At 38.7% G+C, this 19,032-nt stretch overlaps 1 protein-coding gene across 2 annotated transcripts in view; it reads left to right on the top strand.

Moving 5' to 3' along the window:
• LOC126199234 (ubiquitin-conjugating enzyme E2 Q2) overlaps positions 1-19,032 on the top strand; it is an 86,925-nt gene that overhangs the window by 21,800 nt on the left and 46,093 nt on the right. For both annotated transcript variants that reach the window (XM_049936025.1, XM_049936024.1), the window contains exons 3-4: positions 9,245-9,475; positions 15,304-15,463. In XM_049936025.1, coding sequence (XP_049791982.1) covers positions 9,245-9,475; positions 15,304-15,463 — 391 coding nt within the window. The remainder of the gene's footprint in view (positions 1-9,244; positions 9,476-15,303; positions 15,464-19,032) is intronic.

Genomic DNA, 19,032 nt, shown 5'->3' with positions numbered 1-19,032 from the left:
CTGATCTTTTTGATATATATATTCACTTTCATTTGCAGCACTATAAATGTTTGATTTAACACAAAAGTAAACACTGCACCACTATTTTTACACATACATGTTTGTTTACTGACCAAATGTTCAGTTTAGGACAAAACAGTTGTGAAGTAGCACAACAAAGGGAAGAAAGTAACTAGTTGAGATGTCTAAAATTAGCATTATGGATATAACAATGCCTCTCACAGAGGGATTCTAAGGCTACATCACATGCAAATTCTCCCTTGGGTATATTTGTTAACCGTGTCAGCATTGTATAGTCCCTTTTCCTGGTATGTCTGGATCAACCAGGAACAGTGCCTTAGGGTGTGGTATTTCTACCACCTTAAATTGTCCACAATATGGTGGAAGAACTAATTCATCTTGGCGTTTAAGTTAGAACTGGGACAGACCTTCTTCACTGAAACTGTCATCTGCATTAAATATGGATACATCTGCCATATTATTAAACTTACATAGTCTGGTGTGGGCTGACTTAATTAACTTCCTTCTTATCTTACTCTTAAAAAGTATTGATGCACCTTCTGATCAGGTTTCAGCTTTGGAAACTAAACTCTATTCCTTTTCCTATTTGAATATCATCAAAAACTCATGACTCACACCAACATTATTATTAGTCTCATTAGTTCTAAATTCAATTTTTGCATTTTCTAAGGCGTCTCACAATTTCCTATATTTCTTTCCTGTGATCTATAGTATCTCTGACAGAATTGGTTTTAGTACTAGCTGTTTCTGTTGTACAGACTCCTGTAATCTCTCTCTGAAACTAGTCAAGATTGTTAGGAGCCCCAAAATTTCATTCGATAAATTTCCCTATTCTGTAACATTTTGACCGGGTCCTGTGTACCTGAGATTTGGTTGACTAAGGTTTGTACGTTATTATGAACTTATTTTGTACTTCATTCCTCACTCTGTGAATGTCCGTTTGTACTTTGCAAAGCAAATTATTTAATTCTTCCTCCCTGGCACTAATTTTATTCCCTTGTATGTTAACTATGGATATTAACTCTTTAAACTCTCCTTTCTGTGATTTAGTTACCATTAACTCGGTAGTGGTAGCCTCCTACTTTTGATTGATACTTTCTTCTAGCTTCTAAAGAGTAACATCTGCTTGAGTTTGAATGGTAACTTTGAGTTTGGCTTTAAGGGCTTCCTGTGATTTCTATAACATGTCTTCTAATTCCTTGTTGTTTTCCTGCATAGATTCACTGTTCTGTACCACAAATGGATTACACCATTCTGGTGCTTCAGCTGCCATGTTTCTAGTCCTCACAGGCATACACTACTAATTAAAATCCCATCTAATTAGTTAAACTACATGTTCACTGAGTTTCTTCAGTTGCAGACATCATTGACTAATCCTGTAAGTTCTCGGACTCAAAACAATAGAATTTTTTAAGAAAAGTGTAAAACTTACAGAATCACAGCTCATTTGATGTGTAGAACAATGAACTGGGGACACTACCATTGACTGCATAGATGAAGCTGGTGTGTCATGTTGAGAAACTGATAGGTGAGTGCTACACAGTTGAGCCACTGGTGCGATATGCTGTGAAAACTCGCACCACTGTAGTCGGTGTGTCAAGTTGAACTGCAGTCATCTGGTCTGCCTGCTGCTATCCTGTTGTTACTCTTCCTCACCAAACTGGCTGCAAATTTTTCCATGTTGTTATTGATACATATGTACTTGTTGTTTTAATGTTTTATAAATGTGCACAACGATTGTGTCAATTAGTGTAGACAACCATGATTGTTTATATTCTGGTTGTGGAAGTTTCTTCTTGTTATCTAGACTATTATTAAACTGTTGTTGTTGATAGCATTTTGGGGCACTACAAAGCGGTGCTCACTCATAGGTTCAGATGTTGATTCTTCAGTTGTCCCTGGTAACCAAGTATTTCTTTGAAATAATTCCAAAAATTTTATTCCTTTCAAGCATCACTGTTTCCATGTCCTGTCATGGTCAATGTGGTGGTTCCCCTGTGTGTGTGTGTGTGTGTGTGTGTGTGTGTGTGTGTGTGTGTGTGTGTGTGTGTGTGTGTTTTTACTTGACTGTAACAGCATTAAGAGAGAACACTATGTGGCAGATCTATCAGTGTGAGGTGGTCTGCTATTGACTATTCTTCCTCTAATATGGCCGTCACCCTTTTGTTTTGTTCATGTGGTCTGGCTGCTGAATACCACTGCTGTTCGCAAACTTATTCTTCTTGACTTCGTCTCCAAGCAGGGTGATGCTGTAAGAGTGTGTCTTGCTGCTTTCAGCTACTAAATAATGAACGCATCTTCAGTGTTAATCTTCTGTATTGTTTCTACTATGCGAATAAATTGTGAAAACAGATCCAAATATCAGTAACTCTGAAATTCAGATACATTGGTCAATACGTCTGACCACATCAAATTCAACTTAAGGTCTAAGATTTCTAATTGTCATATGCCTTGAGCATTTACATTGAAGAATGGCTATTTTCTCTCAGGTGCCCATGACACTTTCAAGGGGCATCTCTGAGTCATAAGTCTCCACATCCAGCATGTGTTACCGCACTCATCACATCGTGCCTTGCCCCTTCAGTGCTATATCGCTGCATACACACCATCGGGAACGATTACAGGTTGAGGTGTGTAGTGTTTAAAATGTTTATAAGATGGACGACCATCTTTCCCAAGTGTTGAGCCTCCTCATTGGAACATAGATCATTCTCACGAATAACATGTGTTAAATTACAGTACGTTGTATTTTGAAGGGGGATTACACTATCACTTTAGGATCATTACACAATACAAAGACTAACAATAATTCTCTATAACATGAATGAACTTCACCAAAATGTGCACAATGTTACAATGGTGTAAAATCTGAAGTCTATACGTTGTGTGCTGCAGTTCTTATGCAACAATTTTACTGCCATGACCTCTGATACCTTGGTAGTTCACAATTAAATTGTGAAGTTTGTAACCATTTTGGTTTTGTAGTTTTAGCTGAAAAACAGACTGAAATGTGTCAGGATGACCTGTGATCAAAGACAACCCCCACCCTTTTTTTCTTTTTACTAGTCATCAAGACGAAATTTCCTCCCCCAGTGAACAACAAACAGCTGTAGAAAATAACAAAAAATGTCAGATTAAATTTGGGCTCCAGCAGAACATGGGCACGTTTTCAATGCAACTACACCTTGTCATCATTGCTTAGGAACGTGTATGCCCACATTACAAAACCAAATGATGTTTTTAGGGGATTTAGAACATGGACTTTGTAATGAAAACAGTTTCAAAGTGTTTGCAGAAGGTTGTTTTTTTGCAGTTACCTCCGTAGACATAAAAAGCAGAACTTCATTTATTTCAATCGTCTTTTTTTTTTTGGCCTGCTTTGTTTCAGATTATCTGTATGAAAATTGCCCAGGAAATCTTTTTTATTATTATTATTGTTTCGCCTAAGAGAGAACAAACAATTGTACAAGATGGCATAGTTTTGTTTCTTTCAAGAACATATTGTTGGAGATCATCATCAGTTATCTGCTATATTAGCAGGTCCTTTGTCTCTCCATTTTCTGCGATCCATTGCTTGCTTCTTAAGGCTGCTGTATGTTGTACCGTCCATCATGTCATCCAGTATCTGGAATCTCTTCCTTCCTCGCTTCCTTTTCCCTTCTACATAACCTTCTAAAACTGTTTTTATCAGTCCGTCATTCTTTCTTGATATATGCCCAATCCAATTTCTTTTTCTTCTCTTTATTACATCTAGTAACTGTCTTTTCTCTCCCACTCTTCTCAGTACCTCTTCATTTTTTACTCTGTCCATCCAACTTATTCTTTCCACCTTCCGTGATGTCCAGATCTCAAAAGCCTCCAGCCTTTCTGTCTTTTTTCCTCATATTCCATGTTTCAGCGCCATATAGAACAACACTCCATACAAGACATTTTATGAGTCTCTTTCTGAGTTCTCTGTCCAGACCGCTGCAGAAGATTCTCCTTTTCTTATAAAACGTCTCTTTTGCCATTGCTATCCTTGTTTTAATTTCTGTGGTGCACTTCCAGTCGGTGTCTATCCTGCTTCCAAGATACTTAAAATTTTGCACCTGTTCTAGTGTTTCTCCATTCAGCACAATTTTTATTTCCTTATTTCCTCCTATTGCCAATACTTTTGTTTTATTTGTGTTAATTTTCATTCCATATTTTTTTCCGTTAGTTGCAATGGTGTCCGCCAAATCCTGTAATTCTTTTTCCCCCGTGGCTAGAAGGACCATGTCATCAGCAAATCTCAAGCATCCTACTCTTCTTCCTCCAATTTCTACTCCTTTGTCATCTAATGAGCATTGGTCAGTCATATTTTCCAAGTACAGGTTGAAAAGAGTAGGTGATAAACAGCATCCTTGTCTTACTCCTTTCCCTAGTCTGATCCAGTTTGTACTTTCTCCTCTCACTTTAACTGAAACTTTTTGATTAAGGTATAATGAGTTTATAAGTCTTCTGGTTTTCCAGTCCTCTCTCTTTTTCCCTCATAATAGTCGCCAGCTTGTCCCAAACCACATTGTCAAATGCCTTTTCTAAATCAATGAAGCACATATATAGGTCTCTTCCTTTTTCAATAAACTTTTCTCCCAAGATTCGTAGGAGCCCTATTGCATCTCTGGTGCCCGTATTCCGTCTAAAGCCAAACTGCTCCTCGCCGAGATTCTCCTCTATTACTTTTTCAAGTCTTTTATTAATTATTCTTAACATCACTTTGGCTGCATGTGAAATGAGGCTGATTGTCGTGTGCTCGCTGCATTTCTTGGTTCCTCGTTTTTTCGGTAATGGAATCATTACTGTTGTCAAAAAGTCCTCGGGCGATTCACCACTGTCATATATTTTATTACATAACCTCAAAATTTCTCTTATTCCATTGTGGTTCAAGCATTTTAGTATTTCTCCCGGTATTGTATCTGTACCTACTGCTTTGCCATTTTTCATTGCAGCAATGGCAGACCTTACTTCTTCCATTATGATGGTCTGTCCTTTCTCTTCATCACTTACACTGTTGTGTGATTCAAGTTCCAGAGTTTCTGGTTTGCTATTTGTGTCGTATAGCTTTTTTATATATTCTTCCCATCTCTGGAGGACATCGTCACGATCTTTGTACACTACCTCTTCGTCTTTACTCAAAATTTCCATAGTAGCACTTCCTGCTCTGTTTTGTTCCCATGTCATAGTCTTTACTCTGTTGTATAGTAAGTCGTATCTTCCCTTCCTGTCCAGTTCTTCAATTTCATCACATTCCTCTTTTAGCCATTTTTTCCTAGCCTGCTCTGTTTCTCTTCGCAGTTCGTTATTTAACCTTCTGGATATCTTTCTTGCATCTTCAGTGTTCTTGTTTTTCAATTTTCTTCTCTCCTCCATCTTCGAAATCATTTCTTGTGTGACCCATGGTTTTTTTGACCTTTTCCCTTTTACATATCCTATATTTTGCTGTCCTGCTTTAATGATTCCTTCTTTCAGTATATTCCAGTACTTGTTGGCATTATCAGGTGCTTCTTTGTCTCGTAATGTGTTTAGAAAGTCCCAAGATAGCATTTCTGTAATTTGTTCTTTGTTGGACCTTATCTTATCTAAATCCCACTTCTTCACCATTGTCGCCTTTTTCAGTTTTTTCATTCTTATTTCTATTTCTGCCATAAGTAAGTTGTGGTCACTATTAATATCTGCACCTGGTAATGTGTGCACCTTCTTGATTCCATTCCTGTATCTTTCTTCTACCAGTATAAAATCGATTTTGTTTCTGTATTTATCCCCTAGTGATTTCCAAGTGTAGAGCCTCCTCTTATGGTTCTTGAACCATGTGTTTGCCGCTATCAGCTGCCTTTCCCTGCAGAAGTCAATTAACCATTCACCTCTGCCATTTCTCTTTCCAAGACCATGACTGCCTACTATGTTTCCCTCTTTCCCTTCTCCCACAATGGCGTTCTAGTCTCCCATTACTATTTTGCAGCATTTTTTATTTTCGTCCATTATTCTCTCTATTACACTGTACGTTTTCTCTACAATTTGGTCATCATGTTCTGAAGTTGGCATATACACCTGGACAATCAGTAAATCTTTTTGTGCTTTCAGCCTTACACCAATAACCTGGTCATTTGCATAGTCTACGTATTCCACACATTTAGCCAATTCCTTTGTCATAATCATTCCTACTCCATTAATTCCTTTTACTTCTCCTCCTGATTAGTAGAATACATATTCATCTGACTGCAACTCTCCATGTCCATTCCATCTTACCTCAGCAACTCCTACGAGGTCCATATGATTCTTTTCCATCTCTCTTTTAAGGTTTTCTAGTTTTCCTGCTTGTAGCAGAGTTCTGACATTCCAAGTACCAATTCTCATTTTGATTTTTTGCCTCCTTTCAAGTTGTCCCCCCTGGAGATCCGAATGGGGGACTATTTTACCTCCGGACACTGATTTAACATGAGAGGAAGCCATTTTTTGTGCATAAAATGGAGACTGCATCATGCAGGGAAGATACTCTGCGGTGGTATTCCGTTGCCTTCTGCAGTTCTGGAGGCCGCCCCTAACATGGGATACAGACGCCTTTTGCAGCCGCCCGCTCCGGGTCAAACGCTGCATGAGAAGTATAGGTTGGAAAATGAAAGACCCCTAGCCCTCGAAACCTAATAGCGTCAGGGTCGGAAAAGAACAAGAGCTGGCCGAGGGTGGCCAGATAGGAAAGATAAAAGTGAGGATCCTGGCATAAGTAAGTGGAAGCAATGCCAGGACTCGGCTCGGGGCCCTGTGGTTGCCAGCCACGTATCACTAGGTGTGACTCCCTGAGGTGATTGTGAAAAATCAAAGATGCCAAAAGCTCATGGATGCACTGTTGATAGTTGCACTATGTGGTCAAACAAATGGTTATATCTTCAGAAGTATTGAATTAGTGATAGCAAAACATTACAAATGTTCATAAAAAAAGTTCAAAAAAATCCATGATGGCCACGTACGATGCTCTGGCCCAGGGGTGACCAAGATTTCGGCTCATTGGGGCATGTCCGGGTGAGAGTCACAAAGCACTCAGTCTCACTACCACTGTCACACCAAGCTCTGAGTGTGAGGAGGGGGAAGAGAGGAAAACAACCGCATTTAAATGGAAATACGATTACATTGCATATGACTTGGTCTTATATTTCACGTTTCTCAACAACATAGATCACAAACATAACAAGTTTTCAGTATTTATTAATTATTTTTGGTGCACTGAAGACGTCATAATTTTTGTCTGCTACAAACTGTGGGCAGATACAGACTGTTTCACAGAGTTTTGCACTCAAGTTGCCATGTAATTGTGGCTTAATTACTTTCATTATCAAAAAGGAGGTCTTTCACACAAATGTCAGTTGAAATATGGAGACTTGGAAAATCTACCTGAGAAAAGTAATGTAGACATCCTGGACAGTTTTAATGCAAAAAGATTTGTGATTAAAATTGGAATTACCTTGCAGGCCAGTCAGTCGGCACATGGACAGGGACACTTGCAACTGAAACAGCAAATGGTCTTGAAAATAGCTCGAAAACACATGTAAGATTGACATTGTCCTCAAAACCTTTATAAAAGTATTGTAACTCTTGCAGAGCCACAATGAATTCTTCAAACCTTGTGCTTGCTTTAACACCAGTGAGCTTAGGGAACCTTTGTCATAATTTGTCCCTTCTACAATTTTCTTTTTAAATGCCTCCCCATCAAATCAGAAAGAAGTTACCTTGCAGTGTCTACTGTGGGCAGTGTGCAGTCAAGTCCACTTAAAATGTGCAATCTGCAATCCATTCCAGATGTTCTGATTTTCATTTGCGCACTCCTTTTTCCTTCATAAATTCAACAGTAGTGAGATTTAAAGCAAACAATTGTTCCAGGCATATCCCTTGACTTAACCAGTGTACTTCGTGGTAATAGATGAAGTCCCCATAATCTTCAATTAGTTCTATTGAGAATTGTTGCAACTGAAAATAGAACAATAGGTGTGACTTCAGAAATTTTGCTATTCAATTTTACTATTCAATTTTACTATTCATGCCATCAGTTTGTTCAAGTGCTCCATGCCTGCAAAATTAGCACAAAGTGCTTGACATATGAAACAAAGAATCCTGTTTGTCAACAGTTTTAATTTTTTGTTGTTTCATTGTCATCTAAAAGTTTAAATTTTTTCTCCAAGGTACTATGTCAATTTTGTAGCAGTTCCTGTCACTTATGCGAATTGAGAATTCTCATCCCTCTTTTCCGTCATTTTCATTTTGAGACGATAGATTGCGAGACTGTCTGTTTTTGTGCAAACAGCCATTGGACCTGTGTTAATACTGTAGATATTGACATCATCAAATAGTAGTGCCATTGGCCAGTCTGCCTAAGATCTGTTCATGCTGTTATTCTAGCTTTCATTTTGCTATAGGATTTTTTTTATTAAAGGACCAACTTTTTACACGCATTTTCTAATCGCTGATATAGGCTTTCTTATTAGTTTCTTTATAATGTGCTCAGTGAACTATGATATGGGACCCATCGTGCAATTTTTGCCCGGTGAAGTGAGTTTTTTGATTTGCCAGTCCATTGAACTACAAATAATTTGTCTTGTTTGTTTTTTTGTAAGAAGTTGTGGTCAAATGAAAACTGTGTTAAAGTTGTTCAGTGTTAGCACTGAACAGTTGCTGTCTTCAAATGCAACAAAAGCTGTAGTTGTGTGTCTGCATAATTACGTATAATGTTCTTTTATCATCACGTGGAGACAATTTATTTCTTCTCTATACATACAAGATTACCTGTGTGTCAGATTTTAGTTCACTGTTAATCTGGTAATGCAACATCTGACTATCATTAGTTTGAAATTATTCTCCACTATTTCCTGTCTCTAGTGAATTCAATTAATAGGTGTCGCCTTCTCTTTGTCTTATCCTTGGCATTATTAAGGTCATTTACTGTGAGATTATTACTGAAATGTTATTCACAATCATAGCATCATTTTTGTGTGTCAAGAAATGCGTATATTACAAACATTGTACCAAACAGGTAGGATTAATATTGTTAAAAATTCAGTGTTACATTATTCTTTATATTTTTGTTTTGAAAATATGTGCTCACAAGATTCAGATGTTTCTTAAGTTGTATGTAAAACTAACTACTAGTTTCATGACTAATTTTGCATATTGAAGTAGTTGAATATAACATGTACTACTAAATGTTTAATCATTGCAGGTTCTGAATCAAGTCAGCATTTTATTGAGAGAACTATGCAGGTTGCACTGTGTACCTGAACCACCAGATATTGCACTGCTGAAATTGCCTGGTCCCCAGGGCTCCTATCGTCTTCCTGATCGACAAGATGATGACAGGGAAATGGATGATGAAGATGAAGATGAAGACGATGATGATGGTGATGATCTGCATCTTGACATGGATGAAGGAGAAAGTGTTGCTAAAAGCAAGGTAAACCAAATCTTGCAAATTTACTGTTAGTATTTGAAGTGTATACTGTATTATTCGACAAATTCAGTGTGCAGTGGGAAGGCTTTGAAATTGATTTAACAGCTTGTAAGCTTACTCACCTGCCAATTGTGTTCCTCAGTAGTCCTTCTTTTCAATGTTCATTTGTCGATTGTTTTAAAAATCACTTCAAAATCCTTAGTCACATACAGCATGGTGGGGGTGGATTATATTTATTAACATTGACAGTCACAGTGGTAATCAGCATCCTATTACTCTTCATAGTTTTGTACATCATAGCAGTAAGCTCTCATACGTGTGGCAGTAATGCGTCGTTTACACACACGAGTTTGCCGTGCAACTTGACAATGTGAATGTTTGGTGCTGACCGATATTGATATAATTGATACTGCCATAGTATCAGTACTTAATGACTGCTAAGTACCAATTGACTTTGTGCTCAATGCCTACTTAAAGACATGCATAGAACAGTTATCAAATGTCGAATTGCAAAGAAAGCTATTATATTTTAGATAGGTATGCAACAGACAGGAAAAGTATAGAATATAGTTATACATTAGTCATAGATGTTATTTTGATTAACAGTTGGCTGAATGTTCAATTTATACAAATGCTGGTCGTTTTGTATCACCCAAGTATTGGCTGACACCTGGTGAATTTTGTAGCAACTCACATTTTTCAGTTGAAATATTTCATAAACCAACACACTGTTCTAGGAAAATTGTACATTTTGGGAACAGTAAAGTTAGGATTGCATGACTGTGACAAAGGAGTTTTGAAATAATCATATTTTAAGATTAAAAACCTGAAATTGTAATGACAGTCTTGATTAAAGATAACTTTCGAAATATACTTTCTTCTCAGAAAAGGTGAGATGTTCTTTAGAAAGGTTGGAATTCAAAAGTGGTATGTCAGTCCTGAAGCACAAAATTATTGGCTGGGTTGAATTTTGAAGTGCGTGTGGTTTTACTGATCAGTAAACTTTGAATGTTTTATTAAAATTTGTCTCAGTAAACAATTTATATTATTACCAGCAGCTGGTAAACTGTGCATTTAATAATAAAGTTCTGGAATCGACAGTTTGGATAAATGTTCTAGATTTCAAAGATGCATGGTATATGTATTACGTATGTAAAGAAAAAAAGAAGAAAAGAAAAAAGTATTTACTGTAGGAATGGGATTACAGCAAGTGGAGTGTCCCACCGTGCCATGTTTCAAACAGTAGCTGTTATCAGCAATGATTTTTTGTGTGTGTGTGTGTGTGTGTGTGTGTGTGTGTGTGTGTGTGTTTTGAATTTTTTTGCAGCTCACATCATTGCTTATTTAAAAATAAAAACAGCAGAAAATGGTTATACCCCATTTACAAAATTTAACTTTTCAGTTTTATTTTGAACACTTTATTTTTGAGTTCTAATCAACATATATTTACTTCTATAGAGCTGCTAAGAACATGGAAAAGATGCCTCTCCAGTTTAGATGAAAAAGTTGGTAAGGGGAGGGCTGAAACATTTTGAGCAAAGGGCTGGAAAATATGATTAATTGCAAATTAATATAATTAAATGCAAATACTTATATACTGTAAATGATAAACTGGCTGCTGAGATGTTATTTTTACCATGCCCTTATTCACATGTCAAGTTAAGGTAAACTCGTAAAAATCGGGTTAAGAAATATTGATTGGAAATACAGAAGTAATAATTTAACATTATAATATTGTAAGCAAAAAAGTAGGAGAAAGTATGTTTTATAAGGGACAGTGATAGATAGTGTAATCTGTATCTCATTATTTTGGTTATTTTATTAGCAGAATAGTTCATCAGAAGATAGTGCAAAGTCTCCAGGATGTAGTGGCTACAGGTTTTTGGTGCTTCATTCTCTAGCAGATTTATGTACAGAGTGTGTAATCAAAATTTAGCAAATTTAAATTTCTGACACATTTTTCTGCTGCCACAAGCTGCTCTTGGTGCTCTACATTGCCAATTGTTTTTAGTAGAGAGTCGTAGTCTCAGAATGGCCAAGATGTTGAAATTAAGTGCATAGATGTGATTGTAGGAGGATTTTGCAGTGGACACTCAGCAGGGGATATAATTCACTTTTTTAAATACCCATAATCCACAGTTTATGATGGCATGAAATACTCTGCTTCAGAACAATTACTGTGTCCTGGCAGGGGTTCATCACTTGAAAGAATGCATCAAGAGGGCCCCTGAAGTCATTGAAAGAGCTGAAATGCTGATTTAATAGAATCCAAGCCATTTATGAGCAAAGATTGTAGGTGTAACCAAATCAACAATATGTGGAATTGACAACTTGTATCTTCAGTATAAATCACACACATTGGAGGTAGCCTGAGACTACTAGAGCAGTGTGTGCCTGCCACTGCCACTTTCTTTATCGTCATTGAAAAATGGTTTTGTGGAGTTAATAATAATATCTTCTGAATAGTATTTTTATGGTAGAAATGACAGTTTGCTTGCACACAATACAGGGTATGTCTATGTTGGCAGAACTAAATTTTCCAAGATCTTGCATGTGCCAAGGGTTGGGTCCGAGGGTCATGCCATACCCCACATTTATTTTAAAACCAGTAAACGGTCATAAAATAAGTATATGCAAACATTGTTTTCAGTGTTGTGAAGCTGTTAATTGAAACAGTGGCATCTAGAACTCTGTTTTCTAGAAAGATGGTACCCCAGTTCATACAAGCCATTTGAAAAGAAAAAAATGGATCCCAGACAGTTCGACATGTTTTTGTCTAAGATATTTTTGCCTTTCCAACTGCCTAGATTTACATCTTTTGGATTGCTGTGTGTGTGGAGCATAGTCGAATGAACCTCCAATGAATCTTGACATTCCAGTGTGCTCTGTCAAACCCTGCCATTAAGGCAGCATTTGCTGATGCTCGGATACATTGTCATGTGAGTATGTGATTCAGACTGGTATTGGAGGCCATTAATCAAGACAAAGGGTGCTACATGAATGATTATACTGTATATCCTGTAAACCGATTCTTTTGTACGAGGTGCATTCAAGTTCTAAGGCCTCCGATTTTTTTTCTAATTAACCACTCACCCGAAATCGATGAAACTGACGTTACTTCTCGACGTAATCTCCCTGCAGGCGTACACATTTTTCACAACGTCGATGCCATGATTCCATGGCAGCGGCAAAGGCTTCTTTAGGAGCCTGTTTTGACCACTGGAAAATCGCTGAGGCAATAGCAGCACGGCTGGTGAATGTGCGGCCACGGAGAGTGTCTTTCATTGTTGGAAAAAGCCAAAAGTCACTAGGAGCCAGGTCAGGTGAGTAGGGAGCATGAGGAATCACTTCAAAGTTGTTATCACGAAGAAACTGTTGCGTAACGTTAGCTCGATGTGCGGGTGCATTGTCTTGGTGAAACAGCACATGCGCAGCCCTTCCTGGACGTTTTTGTTGCAGTGCAGGAAGGAATTTGTTCTTCAAAACATTTTCGTAGGATGCACCTATTACCGTAGTGCCCTTTGGAACGCAATGGGTAAGGATTACGCCCTCGCTGTCCCAGAACATGGACACCATCATTTTTTCAGCACTGGCGGTTACCCGAAATTTTTTTGGTGGCGGTGAATCTGTGTGCTTCCATTGAGCTGACTGGCGCTTTGTTTCTGGATTGAAAAATGGCATCCACGTCTCATCCATTGTCACAACCGACGAAAAGAAAGTCCCATTCATGCTGTCGTTGCGCATAAACATTGCTTGGCAACATGCCACACGGGCAGCCATGTGGTCATCCGTCAGCATTCGTGGCACCCACCTGGATGACACTTTTCGCATTTTCAGGTCGTCATGCAGGATTATGTGCACAGAACCCACAGAAATGCAAACTCTGGAGGCAATCTGTTCAACAGTCATTCGGCGATCCCCCAAAACAATTCTCTCCACTTTCTCAATCTTGTTGTCAGACCATCTTGGGCGAGCCCGAGGTTGTTTCGGTTTGTTGTCACATGATGTTCTGCCTTCATTAAACTGTCGCACCCACGAATGCACTTTCGACACATCCATAATTCCATCACCACATGTCTCCTTCAACTGTCGATGAATTTCAACTGGTTTCACACCACTCAAATTCAGAAAACGAATGATTGCACGCTGTTCAAGTAAGGGAAACGTCACCATTTTAAGTATGTAAAACAGTTCTCATTCTCGCCGCTGGCGGTAAAATTCCATCTGCCGTACGGTGCTGCCATCTCTGGGACGTATTGACAATGAACGCGGCCTCATTTTAAAACAATGCGCATGTTTCTATCTCTTTCCAGTCCGGAGAAAAAAAATCGGAGGCCTTAAAACTTGAATGCACCTCGTAATATGTAGTATTTTGCCAATAAAATTATGTTAAAGGAACTTTTGAATTTGTTCAGATTTTGGTGACATGCTCAGTATTTCATGCAGTATCATTGAGGTGTGGGGGGTGGGAACTAAGTAAAATGGCTCATGTTTTGGAAGTGAAACATACAGTGGGGCATTAAAGTTTGTTTTACCTCAGCAGTGTGTGTACATTTCAAGCCTGGGAATCGATGGATCGTGCAACAACTCTGCACACTTCCTTTGCCTTCTGGTTGCTTCGTCAAGTAATGTGGAATTGGCAGTAAAACATTAACAAAGCACAATAGAAGTTGGTACATCACATCTGTACAAAACAAAGTCCTGCGTTGCGCGATTTAAGTTTCAGCTGAAGTCGCAGATACCTAGAAACATTCGTCAGTTTTAACTGTGATGTGGGTGGTTCAGTATCTGCCGCTGACATGACATCTCTCCACTTTCTACAGCTTTTTTAACATGGTATGAAGCAAAATTTTTTGTACATTCACCTTTAAATGGTTCATAAATAGTAGTGGCTAATTTGCTACATTTGTTTCTAAACAATATAATGAAAAATTTTAGTATTTATCTGTTGCCAAGTCATTACATATTCTTCTGACTTTTGTAGTTACAATGGGTGTCTTTAGTGGTGGTGGAAATGCATAGATATGTTAATTGGCTTTCATGCAATTGACTCCAATGTGTGTATTATTTTCTAATGATGCAAATGATAAAAGAAAATTGAACACATTTTTAATTTTTGTCCAAAGGGAGGCCATCTGTCTTGTAAAAGCGGGTATGAAAGAAATGGATATTATATGTACAACTCTTCGATTTGTACCTGTAGGAGGAGTGTCTTTCTTGATTAGCAGTGAGGTGAGAAGCATATCGGCAGATAGGTTTTCGTTTGTGAAAGACTATTTGCAGTAATGTAAGAGAAAAGTTAATGGAAACAGTATTTTCACCTAATTTTGTTATATGACTACTTAACAGTTTGTTAATTATTTAAATTAAATATATGATCAGTCTGCTGCTGCTCATCATAATTTCTAAGCCATGCTTAGAAAAATGTTCAGTCTTTGTGTCGTTTGCATAGTTTGTGAAATACAGAATACATAATAGTTATGTTAGTTTTGGAGAATTGAAATTTTGATTTCTTGCTACTACAGTTGTGTGAAGTGCTTTTCCTCTTAGGCAGAAATTGATAAATATTGCAGTTGCAGTATTGAAAAATAGATCAAACAAACTGTTATCTGCAATGAGAAAAGAGGCGTTACAGGAACAACACTACAGTGTAAAATTTAAGAGAGTTGCAGCTACAATGAAAGAAAGTGTTTTTATTGTATGAACAGCTTGTACTTGTATTCTACTGTATTTGGACATAATAATGTAAAGTTTTGTGTATATTGTTCTTAATTCTAAGCTATATGCCACTTTCCTTCTGTAAGGGCAATAATTTTCTTATTTTTGTAAAGGTGGAAGAGATGGACACAGAACATCTGGCAACACTTGAGAGACTTAGACAGAACCAGCGGCAAGATTACCTTCGGGGTTCTGTTTCAGGGTCTGTTCAGGCAACAGACAGGCTAATGAAGGAACTCAGAGATGTGTATCGCTCAGACAGCTTTAAGAAAGGTAGTAAATTTTTGTTTTATGCCATAGGTTTCAATCTTCACTGGGGAGTGTTTTAACAAATGAATGTTGTTTGTTAGTTTTTATTTGTGGATTTCTATGTTAAGATGTTATTGCAAAATAAAAATTTTGTTTCATATGCTGTGGGCTTTGACTGCTCTTACATAGAACAAGTTCAAATGTTCGTTTGTTTTTCCTGAAGTTTAATGAACTATGTTGCGTATTTCACCTGCAGTCATCTGATAATAAAGATTCCAGGGGATTTGTGAATTCAAATGGATTTGCCAATTTTAATCAGAGATAGAGGTAAAGAACAATGTAGGAACTATGGTCTAAAATGTCACATTAGAAGACAGTTTTGGTACTAATGAAGCAAGGATGGTAATGAAAACTCTAAAAGTAAACTAATTGGATAGATAAAAAATCTACTCACTAAGCAGTGGCAGAACACACGTGTAAAAGACGGTTGTAATTGGCAAGATCTCAAAGCCGTGGCCCCTCCTTCAGGCAGGAGGGTTAAAGGGAAAAGAGTAATCTCTGTCTGCATATTACAATGTCCTCCACTTTGAAGCTCTCAGGTTTTCAAATCTCGTCTGATACAGTCCCCAACAATGAGTCTTTCCTTCTCATCCAGTGCGGTAAGTCTCCCCTGACGTGCAATTCTGTGTGACTTCCCAAAATCTACCCCTTTTCCTAGACCTCTCCAGTCCTTTTCCTTCAACCTTTCTGCCTCAAGGAGAAGCCCCTGGCTCAGAGAGCTTGCCAATTACAACGGTCTTCTATGTGTATGTTCTGCCACTGCTTGGTGAGTAGATTTTTTTCCATACTATTAAATTACTTTGCCAATAATTGATTGTTTTTGTTATAAAAGTAAACTATTTCTTGAATGGTATTTGTGATTCGGGGGGAGAGGGGGTCAGGGGTGTCATGTGTTGATTTCACCAGAGCAGTTTGAAGTGAACAAAATAATGAGGTGGCAATTGGTATTTAAGATAGCCAGGCAAAGCTAGGAGAAATAAGTGAGTAAGCAGTAGTAGATTTTATTGGAGAGAACAGCCTCACTTCTTTTCACACTTATTAAAATACTCCAGGCTCTTACACTATGGTTGGATGAATTTCTTATTGGAAATTCAAATGACCACAGTGCAGTAAGTGGGAATATTTTAATAAGCGTGAAATTTCTGGTTGTGAAAGATTACAGTTTCCAACTAATTTTTTTGTTGCACTTCAGTACTTGATAAAATTTGAAACAGCATACATATCTTTCTGCCATTCTGGGTGCCACAACCATGTGCAGTGTGACCTGTACATGCACCAGTTGACGCAGTACCTAATGCTTGGAAATGAACCTTCAGCGTTTCAAGTTTAGCAGTATTTGATTAAAAATGGAGTGTTGTGAATATAAATTTTCATGTCATTTATGTTTTTCCTGTGTTGAGCATTGCACTTTGAAATGGTTAGAGCACCACTTTTGACACCAGTGGATGGCAGTAGTATCTTTGGGAGAAGGGGAGAACCACTGTTAGTATCCAGAGGGGGAAGAAATTTATTCTCCCATTCTTATTGTCTATCAATTGCCCCATTTATACAACTTGTACACACTAGATGCAATGAGATACCATAACCTGGTTGTTCTGTCATCAGAAATATATTTATAAAAAAAATTTTATCACTGGAAATAGCATTGTGCAGACAGCTACATAATGGAGATTAATCTGCCAATCTCAGTGCAGTTCAGGAGAGGGGTTTTTAGGTTAACTAGGAGGTCTGTGTCAGGCCGGACTGTACGCTTCGTCTTCACATAATTGGTGTTGCATTTAGGCTTCCACCATGAGCAACAGTACAAATCCCCAAGCTCTGCAGTGTTCCAATAAGGTAGACAAGGAAGCAACTGAAGTGGAATGCGGATCAATCACTAATGACTGCATTGTCTGACACATAATAAATAATCTTATTTGCAGAGTGCATGGGGCTAGGTTTCAATGCATATATCAGACACACAGTTCCACGAGTTCATTGGGAGGTGTGGCTCAGTCTTATTTTGAGGTGCTATGATGGATGGACGTCAGATGCCTCATCAGAGGTTGTTTAAGGGCTGTTCCGTATCAGAATCAGTTGTCCAGCACAACTGTCAACATTTAAGTGATACAATCATACCATTGCATCTAACCTTGATGCAGGACCCCACCAAATGTCAGTTCCTGTGAAATCAGTGGATACATGCCAGGTGAAGTAGTGTGGTACTGAATGTTACTTCACAGACGTTTTTACTTCACAGATATCCAAAGACGTGGATTTACAGATAGTTTTTTGGGTATTGTTTTGTTTTTATTTAACAGTAAACTTTTTTGTTTAATAATGCTTTTTCTTTAATTCCCTGCTCTCCTGGAATCTAAGCACACATGTGTTTACAGATATGGAGATGGCAGCAAACTTATTTTGAGCAGTACCATTTGACCCCAATGTCACACATTTTTATCTAACCCCCCCCCCCCCCCCCCCCCCCACCGAAAAGCAGAAACATAGAGTTGCCAATAGGCACTCACATAAGGAAGAAAACTTTCTGGCTTTTGGAATTATCCTTCTACAAGCTACAGTAAAACAAACACACACACACACACACACACACACACACACACACACACACACACACACACACACACAATCCCTACATGTGCAGTGATGAGAACTTACTTGCCTCATGAAGGTCTTGACAGACAGTCGGTACTCCCTTCCCCAAACATAGCCAACAAACGGATTTCCTGTGCCATATCCTGACACTCCCTTAACACTTCTATGAACCCCAAGAATCAGCTACAAAGGAACGCACCCCCACCCCGATGTCCTACCAAAGATCCTTCCCACGCCTCCTAAAGTAGTGTTCCATCACTCACTCAACCTACACATCCTAGTCCATCCCTATGATGATCCCACCCCTTTGCCACACGGATCATAACCATTTCGCCCCCTGCGGATCCAGGGGTTAGAACAGGCCCAAGGTATTTCTGCCTGTCGTAAGAGGCAACTAAAATGAGTTTCACACATTTCGGCCTTTATGTGATGGTCCCCTGTAGTGTTTGACTTCCGTTTGTCAAAATTTTCCTGAAGAGCGAGCCAGTTGGGGAAGGGCGCCGTACATGGTGTATCGTGTCCATCATGCATTGACATCTTTAGCCCACTTTCTCATCGTCGCATGCAGTCCCACCCATTCTCCTTCTCTTGTGCGAGGACACCTTCCTGGGTTTGTTTTCCACCGTGCACTATGCAGTGTTGATTTCTGCGTGATGATGACCATGGACTTCTTTGATCTGATATCCAGCACGATAGCCAGTCCATTGTGGTGGGGCTGCCATGTACCCTGTTGGTTGTAGCCACCTGACCACACAGGGATCGCTCTGCTGATGCCTGCGCCGTTAACTCCCAATGTATGCCAAGGGGTAGATGCCCATCTGCCTGGGGCATCGGGACTCCCGGCAATGGCCATCCTGCCAGGTGGCCAAGCGTTCACGAGCTCAATTCAAGGCACAGAAGTATGACCCCAAACCGTGCCCTTCCCTTGCCACACCATGGGA

This window comes from Schistocerca nitens, chromosome 8 (genome assembly GCF_023898315.1).
Source record: "Schistocerca nitens isolate TAMUIC-IGC-003100 chromosome 8, iqSchNite1.1, whole genome shotgun sequence".
NCBI lineage: Eukaryota > Metazoa > Arthropoda > Insecta > Orthoptera > Acrididae > Schistocerca > Schistocerca nitens.
This window is presented reverse-complemented; position numbering and strand designations above follow the sequence as displayed.